Genomic DNA, 13,287 nt, shown 5'->3' with positions numbered 1-13,287 from the left:
TTCATTTTTTACCGATTTTTAATTCTTTGGTTTATTATTTCCATGGAAGTATCGATTAGTTTAAAAAAATACATTATACCAACTTCAATCCATTTCCAAACACTGGTTTAATATTCATATGGATCCAATTACGGGAAGTGGATAGGAGCTGTACTGATCGTTGTATTTGGTGCATGACCGTAAGGGAAGCTTCCTTCAAACTTCGAAGAAAGTTGGCCACTAATATGCATGCAAATAAGGAAGTAAACAAGACGCAGCAGGGATAAGGAAAAAGAAGTCCAGAAATTAACTCTACTCGCGTCTCTCATAATTTTAGGTTTTTAACTTTTATTATATTATATATTTGAATTCATAGTTTTATTTTCTGAGGGCCACAAGTTTATTAGCCTTTGGCTATGAAGTGTTTAACCCTCCTTAAATAAAGTCTTTATTATTATTAACTATAGCCTTAATTTATTAACTTGTGAAATTAAACCTTCCTTTCGGAACCCTATGGATTTTGAAGGACAACCCTAGGTAAAATAGAGTAAACTACATGTAAACTCTTCCGTGGGATTCGAAACCAAAACATTTAGATCGATCCTCCAGCTTCCTCTCTTGCTGTTGTGAGGTGACTAAAGCGTGTCTATATCCTGCACAAAGACGCTCTGTGGGCTCATCACGGCTTGTCACGCATTCTCGTAATACAACTCGTTCCGATCCCAGGTTCATATTTTCTTCCTTGAGGAAGAGATTGGGGCCTGGGAACGAACTTGGACATTAGACATTATCGTTTTTCCGAAAGTTTCACTTTCCACCCCTGAGTTGAAGGATGTCTTGCATACTACACAAGATTTACATAGTTTATTTCAATTCTCATAGCTTCAGTTCAGAGATATCCAGCGATAGACTTCTCTAGCCAGACAAGGGGTAAGTACCTGGTTATTAAAAATACCGTCTTCTCTATACTGCAATCAACTAAAACATGGCAATTTTTGACAATGTTTTGTTACCTTCATGATGAATATTATAATGCTAAAACTGTTATCATGGGAAAGGTATGAACCAGAGCTTTTATATACTGTTGACTGCTATTTTCGTTTCAGCCCACTAGCTAGAGAGAGTAACGGGTCCTATCAGAGCTCAGAGGCACTCTTTATAAGCGCTATTTTTGGCCTCTTTGCTGGGGGTGAGATATATAAGGAGGGTGTGGCGAGGCTAGGTTCTAAGCTCATATAAGGCGGTCTCCTTGCAGAGCTCTGAACTTCCGTTTGCTTCATGTACAAGTTTGGGTAATAGTGAGAGAGATTTACCTCCGAACGCCGTTTCTTTCTTCTCCGAAGACTCCAAGCTCTGTTTGAAAGGGTCGGTTTGAATTTGAAGGGAGCTCGAAGCCACGATGCAAGCGATCAAATGTGTGGTTGTCGGAGATGGGTATGCAATACGTTGAGATTAGAAGCTTTCTGAATGACCTTCAGGATGTCTTGCTCGATATTACCGTGATATTTTAAGATTCTCGTTTGTCCCTGTGCTTTTCGAGATTTGAGCGCTTTTGATTGTAAACTTTCAATGTTTGGACGCCCCTAATCATGTTATTTCGGGTTGCAATGCCTCGTAATTTCACGAACTGCCGGCGTGTATTAGATGTTCAGCGTTCTTTTGGCTTCCAGCATTTTTATAATGTGTCTCCCCTTGGTGTGAACCTCCTTGTCCCTTGTTCGATTTTTTTGGAGCATTTTGGCTGAAACTAAGAGTAAAGTTGCTAATTGTTTGCTCGTTTTCTTGTTATAGTGCTGTTGGTAAAACCTGTTTGTTGATCAGTTATACCACAAATGCTTTTCCGGGGGAGTATATTCCGACAGTGTAAGTATGCAATGCTCAGCTCCCGTTGTTTCAGCGACTTTGTTTGCTGCTTATTTGATTCGATACCAGCTTTTATGGACGGATTAGGTGCTGTTCTTTTCGTACCAATCGTGTTGTACTCGTCAGTTTTCGGCAACGGCGGTCGAAACCAGCCTGACCAAAGTTTCTCTCATCTTTTTCAGATTTGATAACTATTCTGCTAATGTTATGGTCGATGGCAAACCAATAAATCTTGGCTTATGGGATACAGCAGGTAAGTCTGGTCCTTTTTCAATGCTTTCTCCGTTGTGAAACTCTATTAATTTGATAGTAGACGACTTCATGAAGGTGTTACTAGTTTTACACAAACTTACCGGAGGTTTAATTTTTGAGTCTCGTTTTTACCTGTTAAGCATATCAATGCAGTAAGCTTAACTTATATTAATTACCCAACAATGAACATTTGTACACTTCAGCTTGTGTTCATTGGGTGAAAGAATGAAACGGTGTGATGCTTTGTTGTAATTCTTTGTAATTAGCAATTGATATTCAGAACTTGTCACTTTGCAGTAAGCTTAATTGATAATTTAAGATGAAAAATTACCCTAACTATACACCATCATCGTGATTAAATAATATCATGTCGATACATACAAACAACCAATGGCCACTGAAAAGTTAGATATTAACACCTAGCATTTCCAGTGGTCACATTATTTTGCTCAATTTTGTTGGATATAATTTTGGTATTGACCTGTAAAGGGGTGCTTGCACCACATTGAATACTGTTGATCCATACATAACTGATTCATTTTATTGGAAATTGTCACACTTTATTTAATTCTTTTATTTGCCTTTTGGCACGTTAGTCCTGGGTCATTTTATGAGGTTGTTTATTACTATAACATTATGAAACAGTGGAAGTCAAGGTCTTAAAGTTGGTTGTTGGGTGTATGGTTCATTTTGCCTTGCATCGCAGCAAATTCACCTGAAGAATGAACATGGTAACTGACAACAGCGAAATTACAAATACAGGAATGAACATAAAATAATGTAAATGCTGGTTAAGTGACATGAAAAATACAGGAAAATGATTAAGTGTAATAAACATGAAAACTTGCAAGACAACTGTGACGAACTCCAAAACCGATCAATCAGAACATTAACTTGTCTTGCAACATTGTAACAGGAGATACCCAAAATGTACTGAGAAATAAGTAGCATGCGAGCTGACTATACACAGTATGCAAATTTAGGTTTAACAGGACATTGTACAGGAAAAGTAACTAAACTAAAGATTAAATGAGACAACTAACCTATATGCTCAACAAACAACTTTAACAACGTTGACATGGAATAGTTTTTTTTTTGTCCCTGCACTTTCATTGTGGCTAAAAAGGTGGATGTATCTGTTGTAGGTCAAAAGTAAATTCAGGCTAAAATGATTTTAACTAGTTTGATTCTCAATTTCCTTCATGAATAATTAGGGTTAAGAGACTAAGGAATTTCATTTTAACCTGAATTTCATTTTGACGTACAACATATCCATTTGTGTTATATGGGTGTCCATAGAGCTGGGGTGTACTGCACAACAACCAATCAAAAATAGTACATGTTCAGAGATGACTGTCTTGTGTGTCAACACAATAAATTTTCTGTTTGCTGTTTAGATATATCTCTTGGTGTTAAAAATTTCTGTTTGTTGAGGGGTAGTGTTCTATACATGTAACTCTCACAGGCTGAGGTGAAAATGTGTTTAGATTTGGTAATGTTATGAGCACGCCATTATACAGGGAAGATACAACATTCACTGGTTTAGTGACTTGCCTATTGTTTCTGTTTTTTCTGTGCAGGTCAAGAGGATTATGACAGACTGAGACCACTTTCCTATCCACAAACTGTGAGTCTTTCTTTGTCTCTGGATATTGTTGTCAGTAATAAATGCTTCTAACAGTAAAGACCACACTATGGGAGAGACGTGCATGCCATAATCTGTAAAGGAAAGTTTAAAAATATAATTTCTAAATTTTTCCTTAGGGGATATAGATATTTTCTATAGACAGTACCTAGTAAATGATGTAGTTGATAAGGTATGAACATTGTATGCCCATTAAACAAATAATAATTTAGCCGGGAGAACTGAAAACTGAAATGTACTTAACCACAGGGCAACTAAATGTCAAAATTTTTCCCTGCCCTGGGTGTTTTTTTCCAGATGCCGCAGGAGGGGATGGGCACTGCTGGAATTGGCTGATGCAATGCAATGCAACCGAAATTGATGTTGATTACACTGGGAAATTAGTAATAGTAATTGGACTGAGTGGAGTACAATTCAGGGAGTAATCTCGCGAGTAATTTCAAAATGGGACAAGCGCGTAGTGTCTAGTGACTTTGACAAATGTTCATATTGCTTGTTTACTTCTGTTTCAGGACGTCTTTTTAATCTGCTTCTCTTTAATAAGTCCAGCTTCCTTTGAAAATGTTCGAGCAAAGGTAAGTTGAAATGTATACAACCCACAATGTTTTATTAATAATTATTCCTTGTTAATCTTTGGGAGAAGAAGTAGCATAATGATAAGCATGCTGGATAATAATGAAGCAATCCAGGTTTGAGCTCTGGCTTAGTCTGTAATTTGTGTTCTAAGTTTACTTTAGATTCTGTTCTTGTTACTTTTTCAAATTCATAACAATGATTATATAGTTGAACCTTCTGTTGTGACCACCTCTCATAAGCGACCGCCCCTTCTCAGCGACCAGTTTTCCAAAATACCAAAAGTGTCCCAGTCAAGTCACTATATTTGGAACCTCTTGTAAACGACCACCCCTCACAAGTGGCCGCAACCACTTTTAGAGTGAAAAGTTCGAAATTTTCTAACTTGTTTTTAACCTGCTGTAAGCGACCACTTGACAGATAATAGAGCATAAATAAGGTGTTGTAACATTATCTCATTCCTGGGTAGTACAAGAGGCGGAAATATCTAAGTGGGAAGTAACAGATTTTGTTTCGAAATTGACTTTTCATGTGAATAAAACACTTGAAGCACGGGGTAAGTCTCTGCAGTTGCAATATGCTAACGAGGAAGAATTTTGATCCTCCTGTAAGCAACCACCTTGGCTTGACATTTTGGGTTGTTGCTTATGGGAGGTTCTACTGTATTTTTTTGCTCTCCCTCTCCAAGTAGGAACAATTATAAATGGGTTCCAATACAGTGTTGGGATAACTTGAAAGAAAAGGTTGAGGAATGGGCCTGTTATGGACTGGCATCCCACCCAGGGGTAGCTGCAGTAATAAAAGCTTCAAGTTGTGGAAACCAGTCAGTATAAGCTCTGGCAATGTTGGCCAGTTTGAACTTGGCATAGATGTATTTACATGTACTCATTAAACTGTAGTAATATTTTAAGATTCTTTACAGTTCTTCTCCTTTTGCCCTTCTTAATTTCTCCTTGATGCCTGTTTTGTTTTGCAGTGGTATCCAGAAGTAAGCCACCATTGTCCTAGTACACCGATAATCTTAGTTGGTACAAAACTTGACTTACGAGATGACAAGGAAACCATCGAGAAACTGAAGGATAAAAAGCTGGGGCCTGTAGTGTATACTGAAGGTTTGAAAATGTGCAAAGAGATTCAGGCTACCAAATACCTGGAATGTTCAGCTCTTACGCAAAAGGGACTAAAAACAGTTTTTGATGAGGCAATCAGGGCAGTGCTTTGCCCTCAAGTGAAGAAGCCAAAGAAAAAAGGAGGATGTCAGCTACTATAAATTTCAGATCACAAACAAAAAACAAACTGCATTTTCTGTGAGGCTATTTTCTGGTTTGATCTCTCAGTATGTTAGGAATTTGCCCTGAAAAAAATGGTAGGCTTTATCCAGAAATGACAAAGATTGGTCAAATGCAAATAGACCTTAAACAAAGCTGGTGTGTACATGGGTACATAAAGTTATTTTGCTATGAAAACTGTTCAACAGCAGTATGTGCATGCTCCTTTATTCTGCTCCCATAGACCCTATTCATAAATGGCTGCCAATTTAAATTCTTTGGTAAGTATTAAAATTAGCCCAACTAACCTCGTTTTTGAGTTGATAATTCATTTTAACTCTCAAACGAGGTTAGTTGGGCTAATTTAAATGCATACAAAAGAATTCTAAATTGACAGCCATTTATGAATAGGGTATAGCCTTTGAACATTTTGCTAATAAAACTTTTGGGCGGCTATTTTGAGCCAAGCTCAGAACTCTAGAAGAAGCCTTGCCACATTCTGTATGAAATGTTAAATAATGTGAAGCTATTGTAGTTTTTGCAATATCAAAGGTCAAAATATATATATTTTTTTGCAGTGCATTTATTTAGTTATTACTGTCATTTTTTGTAATGTTCAAAGAACCGTAGCAGATTATTGGTGTTCATAGTTCCTTCCAGGGGTGGATCTAGGGGGAGGGTACAGGTGGGTGCACACACCCCCCCTTGAGATGACATGCTGCTCTCTAATATCACTGGTAACAACTCAGTTATGCCATTCCTTTAGTGGTACAGCCCCTCCTAAGAAAAATCCTGGATCTGCCCCTGCCTTCTCTTTTTCAAAGTACATTTTTATGTGCCCTTGTACACAAACCTTTGATCTTTTCTTATTATAGTTATGTTTTGCTTTCTTTCACGGTATTTGAAATCATAGTTAATGGAGGGAAATGGTTAAGAAGCCTGGTAAACATCAAAGAAGCAAACAAACAGGCTAAGATTTATGTTGGAAGGTCCTTGACCCTGCACGTTTTTTGTTTTATGCTTTTTGACTATGCATGAATTACATAATCTCAGTGCTTCTATTGGTTAGTTGTATGAGCACACATAATCACCTTTTGTATTTTGCCAGGTTTTGTGCAGGGTCAACCCCCCAAATAGCTAACAAAAACATACGACTAAGAACTTCGCCAGGTTTCATGACCATTTCCTTCTATTAACTATGTCAAAATGTATCGCTAGCCTGCTCATTTTGTGATCTCTTTCACACTGGTGTAATGAAAAAGAATGAGGTGTTGTCTATGTTTACGCATATATATTTTGGCTTTGTTGCATGGACCACCAGTTGTAACACGGGCTAGTGGAGACAGTGAAGCTTTGGTATTTTGTAGATTTAAATGAAAGATTTTGAACTAATCTTCTCAAATAATATCGGAATTAAATTTTTTATGACGTGCTTATTGTGGTGTTGATAAAAGCTTGTCTTGTTATGCACATGGGAATTGTGAGAAAGAATGGCTGGAATCCATGCACACGCAAGCAGTGATGCACATGCAAGCAGTGCTTGCTCTGGCTAGTCAAGAGACCCACGGTACAGTTAACTGAGAGTTTTACGATACTAGCTAAAAGGCGCTGGTTTAGTTGTAGTGTTCAACATCTCCAGTCAATGATTTTTTGTGTTTGGTTTTCAATATGCAAAGAGACTTTAAATGAACAGTTATGAATAATAATTTAGAACATGCTCTCAAAAATGAAAGATCGTAGATATTTTGTTTTTGTCAACCTTCAATGTGTTGCTCAAGTCAAACCATTTTAAATAGTCAATCAAAAACTTTCATATTGAACACGTTTCGAGCGAAAAAATTGTTATGTTTCATATGAAATGATAACAATTAACCAAATTTTTGAATTTGCAACTTTGTAAATAAAACTCATTGGTTTGAAAACAGGAAGCTGGCCACTACATTTGATTAGGCAGTAATAGAGTTTGGCCTGATTTTCCTTGGGATTCATGAATGCATTAGCTTTTAATTCAGCTTGGGTAATTTTGCAGTTTATTTTTTTTTTCTGTAGCTTGCTTGGTAAACAGAACTGTCTTGTGAAATCCATGGCATATTTGTACCTTATCTTGGAGATTTTGGCCTAATTATGTAATAAAAAGATCAAATCATTATGGGTGGTTTTTGAGTATTTGGATTGGTTTGATATACAGCTAGTAAATCTTTCGAATTCATCATCTCTGCACTGTACCAGTATAATTGTACATACCCCATAGCACAAGTCCTGTAAATGTCAATTTGGGAATTGATCAATGTGTCAAATAAAGTGGCAGATCTAGGGGAGGGCCCCCCCTATTTTGAATTAAAAAAAGAAGAAATCACAGAAGAAAGAAAAGCCGGCAGGGCAAGCAAAATACCCCCCCCCCCCCTCCCTCACACACCCTTTAGCTCAAGGTCTGGATCCACCACGGAAATATGATGCTGTAGAAAGTTTTGGGCTGTTAGTGATATAACATGAGGAAAGCGCTGAAATATCTACCCAGTGATACTTAACTCACACTAGTCCATTTAAAACTGGAAACCACAAAGGCTACTGTAAGAACTCTACTCAATGCTTGGGGAACTGCTTCCTTTCAACACCTTTAAACAGGAAAATAGAGGGGGATCGAACACATAGCCTGGTTTTTTCTTATTTTCAGATAAGGAGGGGGTGCTCCCATATTTTGGCTATGTGGGTATTTGCCACAGGATAGGATATAGTTTTTGAGGTTCCTTATCCTTAAATTGGGTATCATGATGTTTTTTTTTTTGGCCCCTGTTGGCACTGTTCAGTTCTCGAAAACATCCATACTCCCCCGACAGAAAGGATTGAAATTTCCTGGGGGGTTCTGTAAGACCAAAAAATTTTTAAAAATGCATGAAGCTGGAGGGGCTGGGGATCTTAGAACAAAATCCCTTCAATGGGGGAGGTATGGATATTTTCTGGAAGTACACAACAGACCATTTTACAGTTGTCTGCTCAGTGCCCTGGCCTTTGTATGGCAGCGAGGCTACAGTTGACCTTGTTTTGATACAGACCTCACTGCTTTTGTTGTGTAGAACAAGTTGTTCTGATGCTAACTAGGTGCATTTACATGACAAAAGCAGTGAGGTCTATCAAAACAAGGTCAACTCTAGCCTCGCTGCCATACAAAGGCCAGGTCACTGAGCAGACAACTGTACAATGGTCTATTTGTGTTCCCAGTGTGATCCTTAGATAGGGTATCTAAATCGTATTGGCTAACATTCCGGTGGGTGGATGCCCAGCTAAACGAAAAACAAATTGTTTGCTTGATTCTTAACTTACAATGTTGCAGTAACACACCTATCCGAAATCCCTGTCATATTCCTCCAGGGATATTAATGTGCCTCCACCAAATTGTGGAAATGGTATGATGTGTTCTGCAACTCTCAGGAGAATTTGCAATAAATCAGATCTTTTGTCATGACCACTCAATCCTCAAATTTGTATTCAAGATACTTAATTACCTCGGAATGGTTTTTTTTCCGTTTGCCTTTGAGGAGTACGTATTTTGAGACGAATTCAGTGCCTGACAACAAATGTCACCCTGGCGTAGCTCGCAAGCATGTAGTTGTCCCTTTGCAGGTTTTTTTTTCTCCCGAACTTGTAATGTATTGAATTTCCATGTGTTAAATTTCTATGTGTTGACTCTCGATGTTGGAGGGCCCAACATTGGTTTAGCGGGATACGGGATGGGAGTAAAAATAAAGGCGGGATACGGGATGACAGCGCTTTTAATGGCGGGATACGGGATAAAAATATTTTGGCGGGAAAGGGATTTGCTCATTTTTGACAGGCGGGATACGGGATAGTTTTAAAATTGGCAGCGGGATGCGGGATGGAAAACGGAAAATCACACGTTACAGACGTTACGTGGAGAACTGCGACTCTAACCAAGCGGGATCGGGATGAACATTCTGACTGGGGTGGGATGGCGGGATTGAGGCTAAAGTGATGGTGGGATGCGGGATTGAAAGCCTATGTTGGACCTCAAATGTTTATGAAAGTTAATTCCAAATTGAGAAATTACATGTTTGAACGAAATGCGACTGTAAATTAGGAGCCTGGAACACAGAAAATCTTTTTCATTCATCAAGGTTTTCAACCTTTTTTTTCTCATTTCTTTTAATTTTTTAGTTGGAAGAACTCGGATCATGTCAAAATTATTGTCCGCTTCAGCACTCCTTTGTTGGAAAGAAAAAGGCTTTCGATTCGCGTAGCCACAAGGAGTGAGTTCTGTCTATTTAGTCCGAGAGCTGACTATTCCTGAAAGAGTTACATGATGATTTATTTCTTTTAATTATCTTTACTACTGTTAGGTTTACCGAAATTTCTTAAGTCGCATTTGGCGAATTCTAACAGAATAAAAAAATATGGTTTAATCGTCGCTTCGTTTATGCCCCGGGGATTATGCATTTAGTCATAGTTAGTCCGCGGCTACAGCCCGGAACGAGAACTACAGTTTAGGGCGAGCAAAAAAAGTTATGTCTATGTATTATATTTATATTTTTTTTGCTTCCCGGAGACAAAAAAAAAATATGAGGAGAGGAACAGAAGTTACAATACGGCAGAAGTTTCAGTTGTCCTGATCTGTGGTTGTTTAAATTGTATTAATTTTCTATTTATACACTTGTGCTAAAAATATACAGGTGGTGTAATATACGGCAAAAACAAAATCTCTGAGATGTAAGTCAGGAGGAGCCTGTAAAAATTTGTTTTGATGTCGAATTCCAAAAGTTCAATCGTGGAAAATAACCTTGTTTATTACGGGAAAAGATATTTCCCAATAGTCTAGGAAATGTAAATTGTATGTTAAGATACTCCTGAGATTAATAGCGCTTTTGTCTTTTGCGATCGTGAAAGTGTCATCATCAGACCATTTATGGTGTTTGTTTGGCAATCCATGACGTCAAACGGAAGCCGAACAAAACAATAGTGGGATCGTCGGAAGCACCTATCAATGACGTAGAACGCTTGATTTAGTGCGTCTTGAACGGCTTCCCTTGCTAAAACGTGATTGGTTGCTGACGGCAATTATTGTCTTTTCGCGTGGTCCCTCGATTCTCATTGGTCAGCAATGACGTTGTTGTCTATCTTGGAAACCAATCAGCAACGAGAATCAGGGAGACGAACGATCGGAAGCAAATAAACTTCAGGTCGACTTCCCCTCTTTCACTTTACGAATCTGCTAGAATTCAGCAGCGAATTTAGTCATTTATTTTTTACATTTTCTAATAAAACCTAGTCAACGAAAGGCCAATGGACCTTGAGGTACAAGTCGCTGTAAACTTCCTAATCGGCTATCTCGTCAATAAACTCCCACGTCGACGAGTACAGCTTTTTGGCGAAGAAGTGGTGAAGAAGCTGACGAAGAAATTCGAAGGCCATTGGTACCCCGAAAAACCTTGTAAAGGAAGCGGATACCGTTGCCTTCTTATAACTGAAAGTTTAGATCCTGTATTGAGTTCTGCTGCCAAGGAGAGTGGGCTTAGTGTTAAGGATGTCAAAGCGAATTTGCCAGAAAAACTTTGTTTGTGGATTGACCCTCAGGAAGTCTCTTTCAGAATTGGTGAGTTGTGAATGTATATTTTAAGCCTTACAGTAAAGCTGTTCGATATCCGCGACTAGTATTTCTGAAGCATCGTGGAAGAAGTGTTTTTCCGTTCCACTCGGATTTATCTGACTTTTGTTGATCCCTTGGTTTGATATCGAGAACTTCATTCAAGAAGTCGTTCGAACGTTCGAGTGCGAGGAATAGATCACGTAGGTAACTGCATGCGTAAGCAAATATGAAAGGTGAGAAACACGTCCCAACTGGTCTAAAATCGGTTTTGTGTAGAACTGCTGTTACGAATTGGAAAACGTTATTATTTCTGAATGTCATCGTGAGATCCAGTGTTTTAGCTAATGTTTCGCGAGAAACCCCCGCAATTTCCTGGCGAATTTAATCGCCCACGACTATACAAGACCCAAAGACCAGATGTCTCGAAGGTTGTGTATGAATAACTAATGTTTCCTTTTGTTTGTTCTATCCTTTAGGCGAACAGGGCTCCGTAAAGACCATTTACAAAGCAGAAAAGAAATCCGAAGAAATCTGCGACGAAACTGCTCGCTGGGTGAACCTTTTAAATGGCCATAATAGTTCCAACGCTAGCCCAGTGCCATTCCGCAGTCAGAGCCCACCGAGAATAATGGCGGACCGTTCATCTCCAGTCTTTTCTTCAACATCAAGTTCTTCGCCATCGCCTACCTCGTACAACTCCCCATTCTTACAGTATAGTAGTTGGAGTGCCGCCGAGGAATCCTCTTTCTACAAATTCCGAGCGAAGAGAGCTTCTCCGACGCCACTATCCCCAAACGCGAAAGAGTTCAATTATCGGGCGCCGAAGGATAACTTTAGTTATGGCGCTCCACAAGGAAAAAGTGGGCTGGACACCACTCGTGGGGCATTTATCTCTTCTTCTTTCCTAGACTGGTTCAACTACAATGAAATTGGAAATTTTAACACAGCCGCCCAGCTGCCCATCTTAGCTTAAAAAATCTCAAATGTCTGGTGTTGAAAAGTTCGACGTTTGAATTTAAAAGGTGTCTAAATTTGTATAAAGAAATATATTACAAAGGATGTTGTGAAAGTTATCACAGAAAAATTGTAAATTTTTACGGAATAAGTTACAGTATTTCACCAACGCATGTACATTTGTACAAAAAACCCGTTTTGTTCATAAATGAAATGTATAGAGTTTCTTAAAAGAGATGTAAAAGATATTTTGTTCTTGTTTCAAAGAAAATTCCCAAAAAATTGCCACAATGGCGTTGAATTTATTATGGATTGTATTTAAGAATTTTTGAAGAAAGAGGAAATAAAGTTTGCATACAATTTATTTTGTGCTTGTTTTTTTCTTCTCTCAGTTGTCTCCCTTCAGCGTGAGACCAATTTAGTTATAATTTGGCTCGAAGGGTTCAACTTTATGTATGTGCCAACTGCTATACTTGCTGGGCCTACCATTTTTGTCCATTTATGATGACACTTTTTTATATACTTCATTTCCACAAATTTTCTGGAGTCTGATGCTAGGATTTGGGATGGGAAAATATTAAATATGTGTATATTCTAGTCAGAAACTGACAAGCAAGGAAGACTACAAACTAAATCATCATCTATGATTTTGGAGTGTCAGAGAAAAATGATGCACTGTTTTTAATAGCTGGTTGAAATCTTCTGCAGTGAGTTGTTTATACTGATTGGATCCCAGCTAATCAATCTATATTTAAAAGAAGCCACTAATTATACAGGTAAAAGTTACCATGGTTAGCACATTAGTACCCCATCGATAGCAGTGGTTGCACAACATGTAAGCAAGCACAATCTGTTTAGTTCAAATAATTTAGCTAAAGTAGATCTTGTGTTTCAAATGTTAGTAGAGTGCATGGACGAGATCTTCAAATGGTGAGCCCATATTCAAACGAAAGCCATTCAGTTCTGAAATCTGTCAAAAGCTGTGAAAACCAGTCTACAATAACAAATATCTGAAAACTGATAAAGCTGTATTGTGGTGTGGGTTTATTTTTTTAACACAAATATAGATTATTCCTTGTTCTTTTATCCACTGCCAATCCAAACGAGCCTCTAAATTTATGCACCTTTAAAAGTGGCCCTGTATTGCCCACGAG

At 38.2% G+C, this 13,287-nt stretch overlaps 2 protein-coding genes across 2 annotated transcripts; both read left to right on the top strand.

The window, feature by feature from the left end:
* Nucleotides 1-1,194: 1,194 nt before the first annotated feature.
* LOC110063846 (ras-related protein Rac1) lies at nt 1,195-7,729 on the top strand. The gene is made up of 6 exons (XM_089290703.1): nt 1,195-1,413; nt 1,771-1,842; nt 2,025-2,095; nt 3,675-3,721; nt 4,252-4,314; nt 5,289-7,729. Exons 1-6 carry the CDS (start codon nt 1,379-1,381, stop codon nt 5,580-5,582), a joined length of 582 nt encoding a protein of 193 aa, XP_089146829.1. The 5' UTR covers nt 1,195-1,378; the 3' UTR covers nt 5,583-7,729.
* Nucleotides 7,730-10,779: 3,050 nt separating this feature from the next.
* On the top strand, nt 10,780-12,497 carry LOC110063947 (protein Tob2-like). The gene is made up of 2 exons (XM_020770942.2): nt 10,780-11,185; nt 11,656-12,497. The coding sequence occupies exons 1-2, from the start codon at nt 10,876-10,878 to the stop codon at nt 12,150-12,152; spliced, it is 807 nt and encodes a 268-aa protein (XP_020626601.1). The 5' UTR covers nt 10,780-10,875; the 3' UTR covers nt 12,153-12,497.
* Nucleotides 12,498-13,287: the final 790 nt, after the last annotated feature.

Source organism: Orbicella faveolata, unplaced genomic scaffold, assembly GCF_042242905.1.
Source record: "Orbicella faveolata isolate gen_17 unplaced genomic scaffold, um_ofav_v1 contig_2, whole genome shotgun sequence".
Taxonomy (NCBI): Eukaryota; Metazoa; Cnidaria; class Anthozoa; order Scleractinia; family Merulinidae; genus Orbicella; species Orbicella faveolata.
This window is presented reverse-complemented; position numbering and strand designations above follow the sequence as displayed.